The 19218-nt window shown below is 41.7% G+C and overlaps 1 protein-coding gene across 3 annotated transcripts in view; it reads left to right on the top strand.

The window, feature by feature from the left end:
• The window catches only part of plcb3 (phospholipase C, beta 3 (phosphatidylinositol-specific)), a 258088-nt gene that overhangs the window by 139179 nt on the left and 99691 nt on the right, over positions 1-19218 (top strand). For all 3 annotated transcript variants that reach the window (XM_039769058.1, XM_039769056.1, XM_039769057.1), the window contains exon 3: positions 15545-15613. In XM_039769058.1, the coding sequence (XP_039624992.1) occupies positions 15545-15613 (69 nt within the window). The remainder of the gene's footprint in view (positions 1-15544; positions 15614-19218) is intronic.

Below are 19218 nucleotides of genomic sequence, written 5' to 3'. Positions count from 1 at the left end.
CACTGTTAAGCAAAAAGAACATTAGGGCTCGTCTCAATTTTGCTAAGAAACATCTTAATGATTGCCAAGACTTTTGAGAAAATACCTTGTGCACTGATGAGACAAAAGTTGAACTTTTTGGAAGGCAAATGTCCCGTTACATCTGGCATTTCAGAAAAAGAACATCATACCAACAGTAAAATATGGTGGTGGTAGTGTGATGGTCTGGGGTTGTTTTGCTGCTTCAGGACCTGGAAGGCTTGCTGTGATAGATGGAACCATGAATTCTACTGTCTACCAAAAATCCTGAAGGAGAATGTCCGCCATCTGTTCGTCAACTCAAGCTGAAGCGATCTTGGGTGCTGCAACAGGACAACGACCCAAAACACACCAGCAAATCCACCTCTGAATGGCTGAAGAAAAACAAAATGAAGACTTTGGAGTGGCCTAGTCAAAGTCCTGACCTGAATCCAACTGAAATGCTATGGCATGACCTTAAAAAGGCGGTTCATGCTAGAAAACCCTCAAATAAAGCTGAATTACAACAATTCTGCAAAGATGAGTGGGCCAAAATTCCTCCAGAGCTGTAAAAGACTCATTGCAAGTTATCGCAAACGCTTGATTGCAGTTATTGCTGCTAAGGGTGGCCCAACCAGTTATTAGGTTCAGGGGGCAATTACTTTTTCACACAGGGCCATGTAGGTTTGGATTTTTTTTTTCTCACTAAATAATAAAAACCATCATTTAAAAACTGCATTTTGTGTTTACTTATGTTATATTTGACTAATGGTTAAATGTGTTTGATGATCAGAAACATTTTGTGTAACAAACATGCAAAAGAATAAGAAATCAGGAAGGGGGCAAATAGTTTTTCACACCACTGTATATATATATATATACATATATACATATATACATATATATATATATATATATATATATATATATATATATATATCTACATATATATATTAGGGGTGGGACTCGATTAAAATAATTAATCTAATTAATTAGAGGCTGTGTAATAATTAATCTTGATTAATCGTATGTAATCACACATGAAAATTTGCCCCAAATCGCAAATGTTTTTTTTTAATTTAAAAGGGTTTTAGTGGGCGACAGAATCAATTAATAGACATGAATATTGTAAACTGAAGCTCTTTTAATTTCTGAAAAAAAAAATGCTTTTAAACTGCATTTCAATTCAAAACAGAAACAAAAATATCATCCCTGGCTAAAATTGGGCAGACTTAAAAATAAAGTGGTATTTTAAGTACTTTAAGTACATTTTCAGAATGGTATTGTATTTAAATAATAATAACCAAAATTTCAACATAAAGTGCAGTTTTTCTTCTTAAAAAAATAAGTCAGAAACATAAAAGTTAATTTGACCAGCTTAGTCTTTAAACTCTGAGTAACATTAGCCAAAATTATTTTGTACATTAGGCTAAAACAGTGTGATCATTGAACATTTTGTAATTAGATGTAATTAGAATTACTAACGGTCACGGAAGTCCAATGATCCCCAGTAAGAGCCACAAAGTCCACTTTCTGGAATGCATCTAATTTTGCTAGCTTTTCAGTGTGCACAAAACCATGCTTTTATCAAGGCTTCCATCGGGTAGTCTTTTGAAATTAAATTTTCCTCCGATCAGTCGTAGGAACGCACTTTATTCCGACTCTAACATTTTTGTAGCTCTGATGTGTGCATCAATGTAATCGATATACCAGGAAATCATGCATTGACAAAAGTTCCCCTTTGCTTGGATTTGAAAGTGTGATTAAATGCGTTATTTTTTTTAACGCGTTATGGAGTACATGCATCGAAGCTTCTCAGCTGTGCTTGTGCTAAGAAAAGGAAACATTTTAAAGTGACGTAACATGATTCTGCGTTAACCGCATACTTTTTCATACGTCTCAAACCAAGGGGATGCAAGGGTAAAATGAATCGGGAAGCGAGTACATACGCAGTGCATCCCCTCTCGAGAATCAAACCTTGGATGTCGGCGCTAGAGGCAAAGCTTCTACAATTGCGCCACGGCGTGTGGCTTGTCTATTTGAGAGTATGTAGATCGGGGTATATTTATACATATATATATATATATATACCCGCGTTTCGCAGTGGAGAAGTAGTGTGTCAAAGAAGTTTTGAAAAAGAAAAGGGAACATTTTAAAAATAACGTAACATGACTGTCAATATACAGTAATTGTTTTGTGAGTGTTACTGATTGTTGCTGTCATCAAGGATTTGATTACTATTATTTCTTTCTATCAGGTTCGTATTTGTAGGATGTGTTGTGTTCAAGTTACATTCCGTGTTTGTCAATCATTGTAAAGATAACAGGTTTCATTCATCGATTCATTTCTTACTGCATCAATAAACAGCTCGTCTTCCTTTTTATCTGAGATGTGACACACTGCATGCACGGGTTTTTTTTACACTGTCTTCCTTTAGCGGGACATTGACTTTTTCCACCGTGTGCTTTGTTTCGCAGTAGCTGCACTTATGAATATGCTTGTATGTATCAGACGCCTTCATATTTTTTGCTGCCTTCTCAATTGTGTAATTCGGTTTTGTTCAGCACTCTTTGGAACTGTTGCTTTTGTCTGCGCACTGCGTCAGTTCACGTGAGCCGCTCGGTGTACATGCATCGAAGTTTCCCAGCTGTGCTGGTGCCATCTTGTGCGATGTCCACGACTGTATTTAATGTTAGCTAAGACCCAGCACTTAAAACTTTCTCTCGCAGTTTCGCTGAGTTTGTGCCAAACACCACCCTGACCATCTCGTCTTCCTCTGCATAAGCACAGTCCTTCACCCGTGAATATTTAGCGGCAGTGTTTCTATTGGATTGCCGCTGACAGATGGCCTTATATGGGCAGGCACTAAATTACAAACGCCAGTGGCAGCCTGTCTATGAACTTAATTTAAACTTTAGGTTTACACCTTACTTTGTTTCTGAAGTAGCAGCACTCATGAATATGGTTGTATATGTCACTCGCTCGCTTCTTATTGTTTCGCTGCCTTCTCAATTATATAATGCATGTTTTCTTCAGAGCTTTTTGGAGCTCTTCCTGGTTTTCTACGTACTGTGTTGACAGTCAGTTCACGTGATTACGTGGGAGGCGTGATGATGTCACACGAAACTCCCCCACGGCTTTCGAGCTCAACTCCATTATAGTAAATGGAGAAAAATAGCTTCCAGTTATGACCATTACTCGTTGAATTTCGAAATGAAACCTGCCCAACTTTTGTAAGGAAGCTGTAAGGAATGAGCCTGCCAAATTTCAGCCTTCTACCTACACGGGAACTTGGAGAATTAGTGATGAGTGAGTGAGGGCTTTGCCTTTTATTAGTATAGATTCAAGCAAATCCTTGTTCATCCATAAATAAAGTGCAGAGCAGTCCAGTCTATAAATAAATAATCTTGGATACAGTGATGCTCCAGTTGATTGGCTGCTGATCTAAATTGGCCAATTTCACTACAAAAGACTTGATCACAATAAATGATTTTTTTCAGCATCTGCCTTTCTAAGCTTTATGGCAGTTTTGGTAATTTATGGTAATGTGTTCTTCCTTTATGCAACGTATAACAGTAGTTTAACTAGTACACATTTTCCTGTAAACAGACAGCAGCAAGACAGACTCTACCAGACAGAGACAGGGGGAAGATTAGAATATTAGTCTTTACATTAAAGAAAGTGGAGTAATAAATGGAGAAAAGAAGAATCAGAGGAGTCGTTCTTTGCAATTAGACAAGCAGCAAGAAAACATACTTTAATTAATTTGGACCTTTTTATTTTAGCCTTTAATTAAAACAGACGCTGCTTTTCTGAGTTTAGACAGTGAGCGAGCTTGTGTTTAGATAGATGGATATAGTACAGCAGCTCACATTTTCGTTTAGAAAAAGAAGAGATGAAGAATTTGAATTTTCTACTTGGTAAACAATAGGCTTGTTAGCATACCAGCGAAAGTTGTTTATTTTGCTTGTAAAGTTGTTTAAAATATTAGCCATGTATCTTTTTGATAAATATCTTATGAACATTTGATAGATTTGCAGATTTTTCAAATGTTTGTACTGTGTTTATTGTTTGTGTGCATCATATAGTATACGTTTTGGTCAGAAACAAGTGCTAAATAATTACGTGGTAATCCATATGTGTAATTACACCTCAAACATTAAGAATGTTTGGCTAATACACTGTTAAGAAAAAAACTGTATAAATATAGTAATATATGATGACAGATGAAGCATAATGCTAGATAATGATGGACACTGCATGTAATTGTGGGACAGATACTTCAAATCTTGCCAGTGTAAAAAGGCACTATATAGATGCCAGACCCGACACAGATTGGACACGGAGGCACATGTAAAATAAACAAACTATTTATTTTTTCTTCACCTGTGGGCACATGTCTTCCCCGTGTCCCACAGGCAGTATACAGTCTCAAGCACTAACGCCAATTACACCAAGCAAAACTGTTTTTCTTCCTCCACCTCTCCTCCCAGGCAACCTCGTCCTCCTCCTCCCGATTCTGGCTCCTTGAGTGGTGGTTGCAGGGCCCTTTTATAGTCCACCCGGAAGTGCTCTAGGTGGTTGATCGCCGAGTTCTGGCTGCACTTCTGGGTGTGGCGAATACTCTGCCCATCTGGGGTCAGGAGTCCCAGCTGCAGCACCCCCTGGCAGTGCCTACGGGACCAACAGGGCTGCACCCAACTCCAATTCCCATGGAGCCCTGCAGGAAAACCGAGGCACTGCACCGCGCCATCTAGCGTCCAAGGGGAAGTATTGCACTGTCCATGGCTGCTCCCCCCGAGCATATAACGAAGGGGTGTCCCGGCCGTACGCCACACCAGCTAGTATGTTTTTTAGTGGCTAACATGTTCTTTACCTTATATGATGCAAAACTTGGACTTAACTGCCTACAGGGAATCCAGATGTGAAATTGGAACACATCATTTCTTAATGGTGGCAAGATGACTGTCCACTCCTGGGTGATTTGGGAAAGAGGAAAAAAGAAAAATGCCAGCCTGTTATCTGCTTTGGACTGCTTGCTAGATGAATGAAAAGAATGAACAAACATCAAATGCACACTGGATGAGATTTCATACTAGATGCCACTGAATGTCTTCAACCATTTGCATTTCATTCCCTGAGTTGTGGCAAAATTCTTTCTTTGCCAGATTTGTTTAATCTTTGTAAGTGTTCAAGGTAGTGTTGCAAATTTCCAAACTCTAACTTTGCTACATTCCAAAAATATTTGAAGCCATCATTTTGAATTTCCAACTCACCTTGAGAAACTTGCCTCTAGGAAAATATGAAGGAGTTAGTTATTAAAAATAAATTTGGACATTGTAATTTGTAAAAATAATGAAAACACAAGTATAAAGTACACTGTTCTGAAATTGTGAGATCATTGATGCTAACTTGTATGGCAGCTTTAGGTGGCTCAGTGATGATGCTTGTCTGCAACTCTGAAATATACAGTGCATCCGGGAAGTATTCACAGCGCATCAGTTTTTCCACATTTTGTTATGTTACAGCCTTATTCCAAAATGCATTAAATTGATTTTTTTCCTCAGAATTCTACACACAACACCCCATATAATGACAATGTGAAAAAAGTTTACTTGAGGTTTTTGCAAATTTATTAAAAATAAAAAAACTGATAAATCACATGTACATAAGTATTCACAGCCTTTGCTCAATACTCTGTCGATGCACCTTTGGCAGCAATTACAGCCTCAAGTCTTTTTGAATATGATGCCACAAGCTTGGCACACCTATCCTTGGCCAGTTTCACCCATTCCTCTTTGCAGCACCTCTTAAGCTCCATCAGGTTGGATGGGAAGCGTCGGTGCACAGCCATTTTAAGATCTCTCTAGAGATGTTCAATCGGATTTAAGTCTGGGCTCTGGCTGGGCCACTCAAAGACATTCACAAAGTTGTCCTGAAGCCACTCCTTTGATATCTTGGCTGTGTGCTTAGGGTCGTTGTCCTGCTGAAAGATGAACCGTCGCCCCAGTCTGAGGTCAAGAGCACTCTGGAGCAGGTTTTCATCCAGGATGTCTCTGTACATTGCTGCAGTCATCTTTCCCTTTATCCTGACTAGTCTCCCAGTTCCTGCCCCTGAAAAACATCCCACAGCATGATGCTGCCACCACCATGCTTCACTGAGGGATGGTATTGGCCTGGTGATGAGTGGTGCCAGGTTTCCTCCAAAAGTGACGCCTGGAATTCACACCAAAGAGTTCAATCTTTGTTTCATCAGACCAGAGAATTTTGTTTCTAATGGTCTGAGAGTCCTTCAGGTGCCTTTTGGCAAACTCCAGGTGGGCTGCTATGTGCCTTTTACCTAAGGAATGGCTTCCGTCTGGCCACTCTACCATACAGGCCTGATTGGTGGATTGCTGAAGAGATGGTTATCCTTCTGGAAGGTTCTCCTCTCTCCACAGAGGACCTCTGGAGCTCTGACAGAGTGAGCATTGGGTTCTTGGTCACCTCCCTGACTAAGGCCGTTTTCCCCGGATTGCTCAGTTTAGATGTCCGGTAAGCTCTAGGAAGAATCCTGGTGGTTTTGAACTTCTTCTAATTACGGATGATGGAGGCCACTGTGCTCATTGGGACCTTCAAAGCAGCAGAAATGTTTCTGTAACCTTCCCCAGATTTGTGCCTCGAGACAATCCTGTCTCGGAGGTCTACAGACAATTCCTTTGACTTCATGTTTGGTTTGTGCTCTGATATGAACTGTCAACTGTGGGACCTTATATAGACAGGTGTGTGCCTTTCCAAATCATGTCCAATCAACTGATTTGACCACAGGTGGACTCCAATGAAGCTGCAGAAACATCTCAAGAATGATCAGGGGAAACAGGATGCACCTGAGCTCAATTTGGAGCTTCATGGCAAAGGCTGTGAATACTTATGTACATGTGCTTTCTCAGTTTTTTTTTATTTTTAATAAATTTGCAAAAACCTCAAACTTTTTTCACGTTGTCATTATGATGTGTTGTGTGTAGAATTCTGAGGAAAAAAATGAATTGAATCCATTTTGGAATAAGGCTGTAACATAACAAAATGTGGAAAAAGTGATGTGCTGTGAATACTTTCCGGATGCACTGTACTATAAAACTGGGCCCTGTTTACTTTCCCAGAATACTTCATTGTGGGAATAAAATGGAAAAAATGAAGAAATTCTAGGGACTCTATGTAAGGATTACTAAAGCATTTTTTTAATATCAAAAGCTACAGTATTTGCTGGTCTTGACTATTATATGAGCAGATGCCTTCCCAATATTAGGTAAATAAAGTTATGTTTCCGTTTTAAGTGAAATGTATGTGTCTGACTCACCCCAAAGCCATAAATCACAGATGTGAAGGCACAGTACATTTGCCATTGAGGAAACTAATGACAGGAACCTGATAAGCTTCTCACAGAAGCAGAAAAACACATTTCCCCTTTGCTATCAAGGTCGGTTCTGTGCAGCCACATAATTAGGAAGCCATGGTCTCGTGAAATCAGTTTGGCTTTTGCAAAATACTGCCATCCAGAATAGTTACTTTTTAAAAAAACTTTTAACCATTTTTTAGCTTGTAAAATATCATTTAATCAATTATCAAAGGCATTCAATTTATTTCAGCATTGCAGGGGTCTGAAGTTTATCCCCACATCACTGGGCATGAAACAGGAATGGTGCCAGTCCATCACAGGGCACACTCACACACAAACATATGCCTTCTATGTGTTTTTCATAGAGAAGATATATGCTAAAATTGACTTGTTTTTATTTAATTTACTCATGGATAGAAAGAGGTTAAACAGTAAAAATAAATGGAATTTCATTGAAACTGTATTGCTAAAATATATCAATAAAATAATTGTGTTCATTTTATGTTAGCTTACAATGTGAACGAGTTTGAAGAAGATCAGATGGATTAGAGCTAACAAATGGGTAAGCCATGCCCCACCAGCCAAGTCAGGGTTGTTTAATTTCAGTTTAACACCAGTCTGATGTGTTAAAATCCCAGTGTGTTGCTTCTGTTTGTAAAAAGTTAAGAGGTGGCCCATTCTTTGTAGATTCATGGCTTGCATTTGATGCTGCCAGTACCCTGTATTGGAGTAAGTGCATTAAGCAAATGGATGAATACACTGAAGTTTAATTTCTGGCAGAACAGTTGTAGTACCAATAGTTTAAAAATACTGAAAGTAATTGTTTGCTGTGAACATACCTGATGGCAACTTTTTGATTTCAATTTAAGATCATTGTTATGACCCTCAGCTTTGTAGCTGATTAGAAAATATATTGTAGATACCAAGTTGTTGCCTTTTAGCTGAAACATTCTCTAATATTAATTATGGCTCCATAAGTACTCTCAAGTCTGTATGTGGCAACAGCACCTTTGTAAAGTTAATTTATATTTCTCTTATGTTAACATCTGCACTACCTGTTCCCCCATTTTTTCCCTTTTCCTCTTCTCAAATTAGTTCCAACTCGTACCGTTTGAGCAAGGGACCACTGGCAAACAGTAATTGTCCACTTTTTCCTGATTTTTAACAATTGCATTAAGAGCCACCTTATCGTGGTGGAGAGGTTTGCATGTCCCAATGATCCTTGGAGCTCTGTTGTCCAGGGCTTTATGCCCCTGGTAGGGCCACCCAAGGCAAACTGGTCCTAGGTGAGGGATGAGACAAAGAGTGGTTAAATAGACCTTCTATGACGAATAAAAAATTTGGACGGCGTTTTCCTTCGCCCAGACGCGGGTCACTGGAGCCCCCCCTGGAGCCAGGCCTGGAGGTGGGGCTCGATGGCGAGCGCCTGGTGGCCAGACCTGCACCCATGGGGCTCAGCCGGGCACAGCCCGAAGAGGCAACGTGGGTCCCCCTTCTCATGGGCTCACCACCCATGGGAAGGGGCCAAGGAGGTCGGGTGCAGTGTGAGTTGGGTGGTGGCCGCGGGACCTTGGCGGTCTGATCCTCAGCTACAGAAACTGGCTCTTGGGGCGTGGAATGTCACCTCTCTGAAGGGGAAGGAGCTTGAGCTAGTGCGCGAGGTCGAGAGGTTCCGGCTAGATATAGTCGGGCTCACCTCAAATGCATAGCTTGGACTCTGGAACCAATCTCCTTGAGAGGGGCTGGACTCTCTACCACTCTGGAGTTGCCACCGGTGAGAGGCGCCGAGTGGGTGTGGGCATACTCATTGCTCCCCAACTTGGAGCTTGTACATTTTGATTTACCCTTGTGGACGAGAGGGTAGCCTCCCTCCGCCTTCGGGTGGGGGGACGGGTCCTGACTGTTGTTTGTGCGTATCGCCCGAACAGCAGTTTGGAGTATCCACCCTTTTGGAGTCTCTGGAGGGGGTGCTAGAGGGCATACCTTCTGGGGATTCCCTCGTACTGCTGGGAGACTTCAATGCTCACGTGGGCAATGACAGTGAGACCTGGAAGGGCGTGATTGGGAGGAATGGCCCCCCCGATCTGAACCCGAGCAGTGTTTTGTTATTGGACTTCTGTGCTCGTCACGGATTGTCCATACTTGAACACCATGTTCAAGCATAGGGGTGTTCATATGTGCACTTGGCACCAGGACACCCTAGGCCTCAGTTCGATGATCGACTTTGTGGTCGTGTCATCGGACTTGCAGCCACATGTCTTGGACACTCGAGTGAAGAGAGGGGCGGAGCTGTCAACTGATCACCACCTGGTGGTGAGTTGGCGTCGATGGTGGGGAAGATGCTGGTCAGACCTGGTAGGCCCAAATGTGTTGTGAGGGTCTGCTGGGAACGGCTGGCAGAGTCCCCTGTCAGAAGCAGCTTCAAATCCCACCTCCGGGAGAACTTCAACCACGTCCCGTAGGAGGAGGGGGACATTGAGTCTGAATGGGCCATGTTCTGTGCCTCTGTTGTTGAGGCAGCTGACCGGAGCTGTGGCCGTAAGGTGGTGGTGCCTGTCGTGGCGGCAATCCCCAAACCCATTGGTGGACACCGGCGGTGAGGGATGCCGTCAAGCTGAAGAAGGAGTCCTATAGGACCTTTTGTCCTGTGGGTCTCTGGAGGCAGCTGATAGGTACCGGCAGGCCAAGCGGAATGCGGCCGGTTGTTGCTGAGGCAAAATTCGGGCATGGGAGGAGTTTGGGGAGGACATGGAGAACGACTTTCGGACGGCTTCAAGGAGATTCTGGTCCGGCGTCTCAGGAGGGGACGCAGTGCAGTGTCAACCATATATGGTGTGGATGGTGCGCTGCTGACCTCGACTCGGGACATTGTAGGTCGGTGGAGAGAGTATTTCGAAGACCTCCTCAATCCCACTAACATGCCTTCCATTGTGGAAGCAGAGCCTGGGGACTCCGAGGTGGACTCCCCCATCTCTGGGGCTGAGTCACCGTTGTGGTCAAAAACTCCTTGGTGGCAGGGCCCCGGGGGTGGATGAGATATGCCCAGAGTTCCTCAAGGCTCTGGATGTTGTAGGACTGTCTTGGTTGACACGTCTCTGCAACATTGCATGGACATCAGGGACAGACAGTGCGTCTGGATTGGCAGACCGGGGTGGTGGCCCCCCTCTTTAAAAAGGGGGACCGGAGGGTGTGTTCCAACTACAGAGGGATCACACTCCTCAGCCTCCCTGGAAAAGTCTATTGGGGTTCTGGAGAGGAGGGTCCGTCAGATAGTCGAACCTCGGATTCAGGAGGAACAGTGTGGTTTTTGTTCTGGTCGGAACAGTGGACCAGCTCTACACCCTTAGCAGAATCCTGGAGGGTGCATGGGAGTTTGCCCAACCAGTCTACATGTGTTTTGTGGACTTAGAAAAGGCGTTCGACCGTGTCCCTCGGGGAATCCTGTGCGGGGTGCTCCGGGAGTATGAGGTACCGGACCCCCTGATACAACCAGTGTCAGAGCTTGGTCAGCATTGCCGGCAGTAAGTCGAACCTGTTTCCAGTGAAAGTTGGACTCCGCCAGGGCTGCACTTTGTCACTGATTCTGTTCATAACTTTTACGGACATAATTTCTAGGCGCAGCCGGGGTGTTGAGGGGGTCCGGTCTGGTGGACTCAGGATTGGGTCACTGCTTTTTGCAGATGATGTTGTCCTGATTGTTTCATCAGGCCGTGATCTTCAGCTTCAGCTCTCTGAATCGGTTCGCAGCTGAGTGTGAAGCAGCTGGGATGGGAATCAGCACCTCCAAATCCGAGACCATGGTCCTCAGCAGGAAAAGGGTGGAGTGCCCTCTCAGGGTTGGGGGAGAGATCAAGTATCTCGGGGTCTTGTTCACGAGTGAGGGAAGAATGGAGCGTGAGATCGACAGGCGGATCAGTGCGGCGTCCACAGTGATGCGGGCTCTGCATTGGTCTGTCGTGGTGAAAAAGGAGCTGAACCGTAAGGCAAAGCTCTCAATTTACCAGTCGATCTACGTTCCTACCCTCACCTATGGTCATGAGCTATGGGTAGTGACCGAAAGACCAAGATCGCGAATATAAGCGGCTGAAATGAGTTTCCTCCGCAGGGTGTCTGGGCTTTCCCTTAAAGATAGGGTGAGAAGCTCAGTCATCCGGGAGGGGCTCAGAGTAGAGCCGCTGCTCCTCCGCATCAAAAGGAGTCAGATGAGGTGGCTCGGGCATCTGATCAGGATGCCTCCTGGACACCTCCCTGGTGAGGTGTTCCGGGCACATCCAACCGGGGGAAAACCCAGGACACGCTGGAGGGACTATGTCTCCCGGCTGGCCTGGGAATGTCTTGGGATGCTCCCGGAAGAGCTAGAAGAAGTGGCTGGGGAGAGGGAAGTCTGGGCCTCTCTGCTCAAGCTGTGCCCCCGCGACCTGACCTCGGATAAGCGGAAGAGGATGGATGAATGGATTGATGGATTAAGAGCCAGGCTTTGACTGGGCGAGCCAAAATCATTGACGTAATAGTTTAGTTTTTTTTGTTTTTTTTTTCTCTTTTTCTATCATAAGTTTAGCAAAGCCTCGCACAGAAGTAGTCCCCACCATGCTTCATGCTTTCAGGAAGGATCACAGTGTCACAATTGCACCTGACATAATGTTTGGCCTCCCATATGGTTTTAGTATCTTGTGGCACAAGGTTCTTGATATTTAGTATACTCTGTTCAATAACAGCTTTCCTCTTGTCATGCACTTAGATGCTCTTTTCTGTTAAGCACCTAGTCAGTAATGGCTTTTTGCAGTTCTCCAGTGTTACCCTTAGAGGACTAAACTATTATATGCTTTTTGGTGGCTTCCCTGAATGGTGACTTGCATTTCAAAAGCCTGAAAAGCTGTATCACCAGATCTTGTTCATAATCCAAGAGAGCCGCCTTGCCAAATTCCCACCTCTTCCTTGTATTGTTGATAAAGAAATTCTCCACGGTGACCACAAACACCACATTAACACATTAACATTAACATATAATGCTAAAACTAATTCTAAACTCTCTTTTCACATAGGGAAATTGCGCACTGTAATAGCTACTTTTTATGGAGAGCATATCTCCTCACCTTCCTCAACTTAATGCTTCACTGAGACTTCTCTTATTTGTAGTGAATTGGCTGCTCATATTGACATGACATAAAAATGCTACACTTTTACATATCAGTAATTTGAAGCTGGACTGTTTAAACTTCAAGTATCAGGGAAAAGGGGCATCTGGGCAAGGAAAACTGCAATTTAAATTTACAGTATGTTTCTATGTGTTCTAAGATTTGTTTGTTGTAAACAATCCACCATTATCCATTGTGGTAAATGTTGACGCCTTACAGGTCCAAGACACTGTGTCTAAATCATAGTCCAGACTCCCTCTGTACTTACATTCACCATGGAATTCTATGTCTCTTTATAAATTTTCCACTTTTTGAGAGTGTATTGTGCTATATAGCTAAGGCTGCAGTAGTTTGACATTTACAGTGCATCCGGAAAGTATTCACAGCGCATCACTTTTTCCACATTTTGTTAAGTTACAGCCTTATTCCAAAATGGATTAAATTCATTTTTTTCCTCAGAATTCTGCACACAACACCCCATAATGACAACATGAAAAAAAGTTTACTTGAGGTTTTTGCAAATTTATTAAAAATAAAAAAAACTGAGAAATCACATGTACAGAAGTATTCACAGCCTTTGCTCAATACTTTGTCAATGCACCTTTGGCAGCAATTACAGCCTCAAGTCTTTTTGAATATTATGCCACAAGCTTGGCACACCTATCCTTGGCCAGTTTTGCCCATTCCTCTTTGCAGCACCTCTCAAGCTCCATCAGGTTGGATGGGAAGCGTCAGTGCACAGCCATTTTAAGATCTCTCCAGAGATGTTCAATCGGATTCAAGTCTGGGCTCTGGCTGGGCCACTCAAAGACATTCACAGAGTTGTCCTGAAGCCACTCCTTTGATATCTTGGCTGTGTGCTTAGGGTCGTTGTCCTGCTGAAAGATGAACCGTCGCCCCAGTCTGAGGTCAAGAGCGCTCTGGAGCAGGTTTTCATCCAGGATGTCTCTGTACATTGCTGCAGTCATCTTTCCCTTTATCCTGACTAGTCTTCTGGTTCGTGCCGCTGAAAAACATCCCACAGCATGATGCTGCCACCACTATGCTTCACTGTAGGGATGGTATTGGCCTGGTGATGAGTGGTGCCAGGTTTCCTCCAAACGTGACGCCTGGCATTCACACCAAAGAGTTCAATTTTTGTCTCATCAGACCAGAGAATTTTGTTTCTCATGGTCTGAGAGTCCTTCAGGTGCCTTTTGGCAAACTCCCGGTGGGCTGCCATGTGCCTTTTACTAAAGAGTGGCTTCCGTCTGGCCACTCTACCATACAGGCCTGATTGGTGGATTGCTGCAGAGATGGTTATTCTTCTGGAAGGTTCTCCACTCTCCACAGAGGACCTCTGGAGCTCTGACACAGTGACCATCGTGTTCTTGGTCACCTCCCTGACTAAGGCCCTTCTCCCCTGATCACTCAGTTTAGATGGCCGGCCAGCCAGCTCTAGGAAGAGTCCTGGTGGTTTCGAACTTCTTCCAATTACGGATGATGGAGGCCACTGTGCTCATTGGGACCTTCAAAGCAGCAGAAATGTTTCTGTAACCTTCCCCAGATTTGTGCCTCAAGACAATCCTGTCTCGGAGGTCTACAGACAATTCCTTTGACTTCATGCTTGGTTTGTGCTCTGACATGAACTGTCAACTGTGGGACCTTATATAGACAGGTGTGTGCCTTTCCAAATCATGTCCAATCAACTGAATTTACAACAGGTGGACTTCAATGAAGCTGCAGAAACATCTCAAGAATGATCAGGGGAAACAGGATGCACCTGGGCTCAATTTGGAGCTTCATGGCAAAGGCTGTGAATACTTATGTACATGTGATTTCTCAGTTTTTTTATTTTTAATAAATTTGCAAAAACCTCAAACTTTTTTCACGTTGTCATTATGGGGTGTTGTGTGTAGAATTCTGAGGAAAAAAATGAATTGAATCCATTTTGGAATAAGGCTGTAACATAACAAAATGTGGAAAAAGTGATGTGCTGTGAATACTTTCTGGTTGCACAGTATTATAGTATTGATTAGAAGAAGAGTTATTTTTACAAATGCTAATTACCACTCTGGGACATTACTGTGCCTGCTAAATATCTGGAGATAAAAAAACACAGCCTTGTAGATGCAAAGCTGCAAATGACCCATTCTGATCGTTGCACAGACTAGCACGGTGACTCACAGCAAGTTGTTTACCATGCCTGTGGTCTACTGGTGTAGCATATACACATTTGTTAATTGTACTGTATGTCGTCAACTGGAACCTAAATTATGTAATTACAATGGGAAGCCTCGTTTGTAAAGTGGGAGGTTGTGGGTGGGTTATGGGGCACTGACCAGTATTAGGAGTAGCTATGAATGTGTGAACATTGTGGGCTAATACTCTTTACATTACGTATCTCAATATATTCTATATAGTGTACTCATGGATCACTAGCAGGCAGTGTCACCTGGTAGACACAGTGTTTTCTGTCACCCCAATCCTAAAAGTAATTCTCTGAGAAGAGTTAAATATAATTTCCCCAATAGAGGATTGTAAAATGAGAGCAAGACCCACAGCCAATGAGAGAAACAATAGGATAAGTAGATTTAAAGCTAACAAGTAAAGGTAGTTATCCACTTCAGGGTATTCCTAAAAAAGGTCTGCTTTGTAAAGTCCATCCAGGCCTTACTTTGTAAAATGAAGAACAAAATAATAATATAAGTCATATACATTGTTTGGCTCTATACAAGTAATATAGGAATGACAACAAAAAAGCATTGAACATCACTTTTTAAGGTAAGTGAAACGCATGACTCTCTATAGTTCATTTCCTTATGCATCTCTGATTTATGCTATAGACCATATGGTAATGGTCATTGTCTGTTAAAAAGGTCACATCCATTTAGTAATAGAATGCTAATAAAACGTTGTCTTTCCCTTTTTCTTGCCTGCCAGTTTCACCTGTCTATATTGTACCCGGGCAGCACTGTCAAATTATGGCTGCTTTTTGAAGTCTCTGCCCTTGTCTCAAGTGGGCTAACTCGGATGTCTTTTTTTTTTATTTCAACAGGAGGTCGACCTGCTAGACATCAGCCACATAAGAGACACAAGAACTGGAAAGTATGCCAAAGTTCCCAAGGCAAGTGGCATTGTTTATATACTATGTTTTTAAGAATACTTTTAAAAATCCATGGAGACAAGATTTCACTAGATAATGGAAGGGTTGTGAAAAAGCAACAGAGTGTGACATGAAAACAGCTTTATCAACTTAGTATAATAAACCATTTTAACAAAATAGTGAAGCAGATGTTGATTTAAGATAGTCATGTCCCTGACTGTCCAAATTTAAAAAATAACTAAGAACCATAATGTATGTTGGTGAATAAATGGCAGATATACATTGAATTTACAAAATAAATGTATTAGTGTTATTGATTAAAACTGTTTGATGTTTTTTCTTTCAATTTATCTGGCCCCACATGACCCTAGATTTTATTATGAGTTCTGATAATGAATGACTTTATTAATTAAAGAGCACATAGTGTGTTTTCAAATCATGTGTCCTTTTAACACAACATAACATTCTCAAACTTTTTTAATCCATTGTAAAGTCAGAGAACATTCCAGCAGTATTAGGTACAAGGATTAAAAATATCCACACAGGATATGTTTAATTTCAGCTCATGCATATATGTACTGAATCTGCATGTTGTTGAAGCCATTGGTCGCATGCCCATGACATCTTTGAATACCTACATTCCTGTCTTTCAGGTTGATACCCTAAATGAGAATGTTGCACTTGTGTGTGTGTGTGTGTGTGTGTTTAAATGGTTCAGGAGACCACACCTTGAGAGACACATCTTTAGCAAAGAAGAGAGACAGCTTATTCTTAGGGCATCTTTTCTGTACAATTTCCATTATGGGGTCTACAGAGAGGATCCTAAATAGGACTGCTCAGTCACAGGAGCACCAGCCAAATTGCACTTTTGTCGAAGTTCAATAGTGAATAATCAGCTTTGTGATGTAGGTGTTGGAAACCAATGATATGATCACATTGCTTAAGAAAAGCACAAATACATCTCAACAGCCATTAAAGGATGTGCACATGTTCCCTCATCTCATACTTTTTTGTTCAGATTTTATGTTTACTTTGACATACTGCATCAGTAAAAAAAAATTAAAAATGCAAAAAGTAAGTAAAGAATGTGAGCTACACTGTGGTTAGCATTGGTGCTCACTGAATTAATGTCATGACTTTAAATCTAATGCCACATTGTTGTCCATGTGGAATTTCCACACTCTTCCTGTATCATGGGCTTCCTCTAGCTACTGCAGTTCTTTTCTCCCAAATCCCTAAATGTGTGTGTGATAGGTTAGCTAGCAATTCCAAATTAATCCTGAGGGTGTATGTTATGTGTGGTGCGATAGATTGGTAAACTATCCAAGAGAGACTCTGGCACCCAGTAAACCCAAAATGGTATAAGTGAGTTTTGAGAATGCTATTTTAGGTGACATAGCATAAATAAGTGATTGTGGTCTGTAAAATCCTGACATCTGCTGGGTGTTTTGCAGTATCACATGGGAAACAAAATGAATTGGCCGGCATATCTGGAATCCATCCAGTAGTATCACAAGTTCAGATAATACTTGTGTAAGGTTAAAGTTACCGGTGGTCATAATAAAATCTTCATTGTTTCATGTAATTAAGAATGGATGAAATTAGTGCATTATATTGGTAAAAAATGGAGCTAAATAAATATTGCCATCAAAGGTTCCAAAATTTGCATAGTATGTGTCCTAAAAAGACTACTCACTATAAACACTTTTAAGTTTTTTTTTGGTAAAATGTTGATTGTGTGACATGTTTTCATTATGAATGCAGATTAAAATGGATTATCCGCATGCAACACTTGCTCAGTCTGGCTGCAGTAAGCTGAATTATTATTATTAATTATTATTATTATGAGTTTAATTAGTTATTTAAAAATGAATTGTATCATATGTGCAGTTTTTGAGAATGTTAATGCATTCAGTCATGACAGGCTGAAAATAACATCCATTGTACTGTATATTAATTTTATTTGATTTCTTCCTGACACTAAGATAATTGGCAAAGATGATAATCCTTAGTGCTAGTGTTCAAAATTTTGCAATTACCCAGTAATTTTATTGTTTTTCATAGTAACTGATACTTTTAGGTAGGTACCAATAAATTGATTTTAAAACACAGCCAAGACTTTGCTAATACTGCAAATTACTATTACTGTTTAAAATTACTGATTTATAATGTATTATTCACATATGACAGCAAAGCCCCATTTTCAGCAGCCATTGCTCCACTCTCCTAATGGTAAACTGTCTTTCCTCATCCTTAATCAATCATGTTTAAATGCTTATTTGTTATCAGAGAAACCTTTATAATTTTCTTAGCACAGCTGAAACCTGAGACAAAGTTTATACTTAAAACCAGTGTCCATAAAACTAAAGATTTATTAAAGATAAATTGAAGTTCAGATTACAGTATATCTACAGTATGTTTACTTTGAAAGGGCATCTTGCACATACATTCAAAGAAAAATATAACTTTTAGTACCAGAATTTAATTATGACTAGTAGAAATAGAATTAACATTCTGTAACAATTAGCTGAGTTTAATGGGACCTGCTATTCACTTGGACAATAAATTAATTAAACTTATGGTAACAAGATAAATTCAAGCATATACATATGACAAAAGAATCCAAAGTCTGTGGACACAAAGTTAAGGAGTGTCACCTGTTGTACAAGAAGCACCTGTAATTACGATAAGACTAAATTCCGTACAGCTTGTGATTTACAAGCATCAGCTGTTGAAGTGGGTTATAGCCTATTATAAACAGTTGTCTTTTTTGACTTACTTGGGCTCTATACAGGGCCTTATCGATAGCAATGGTGGTACAAGTGATAAAAAACTTTCTGTCATGCATCAAAGGAATTTCTTTCTGTGCTTATTTGGTGTGTTCACATTGTAATGGTCTGGGTTGACTCCACAATCCCTGGCAGCTTAATCCCAGAAACATTGATAAGCATAACCGGGACAGACTAAGCAATGAGGACACATACACATGCAGTAAAGGAAGGTGCAAGATGTGTTGTGCTTTTATTATCAATCAAAACTGTTCATAAATTGCAGTGTAGTTTAAAAATGATCAGTAAATGAGGCCATAAAAATCCTGTCCCTCTCTTTTGAGTCCCAGTGTTCCTGTCAGCTCCAGCTCACGTCTTACAGTATACCCAGCTGGAAGCTGAGGCACCAGCATGCATGGTCAGCCTTTTATGTATCTTGCACCCCAGCCACCTTTGTCTGTCACATTTGGCACATCCAAGCCTGGCTCTATTGTCCTACCACCAACGTCATACTGGCATCCATAGGATGATCCCCGAAGCCCTTTCAGTCGCTTCTGCTCCCTAGCAGTTTAACAAGAAGTGACCTACTCCTGAAAAGTCAACCTCTTGCTCCCAGTGCGCCCAACTCCCGATCACCATACCTCCTGTCCTCTGCAATATTCCAGAAATCCTCCTCTTTTATGCCTCTTTGGGTGAGGCACTTCCTAATTGTAAAACAGGTGAGCTAATTTACAAGCAGCTCGCCATCCACACCAGACCCCGAGACAGTACAGGTTCTCATCTGCTCTGGCACCCACAGAGCCTGAATGTAAGGTTTTCGTGGCCCACATATATCACAAACCCTAATGTGCCTTACCA

The sequence above is a fragment of the Polypterus senegalus genome, chromosome 11 (genome assembly GCF_016835505.1).
Source record: "Polypterus senegalus isolate Bchr_013 chromosome 11, ASM1683550v1, whole genome shotgun sequence".
NCBI lineage: Eukaryota > Metazoa > Chordata > Cladistia > Polypteriformes > Polypteridae > Polypterus > Polypterus senegalus.
This window is presented reverse-complemented; position numbering and strand designations above follow the sequence as displayed.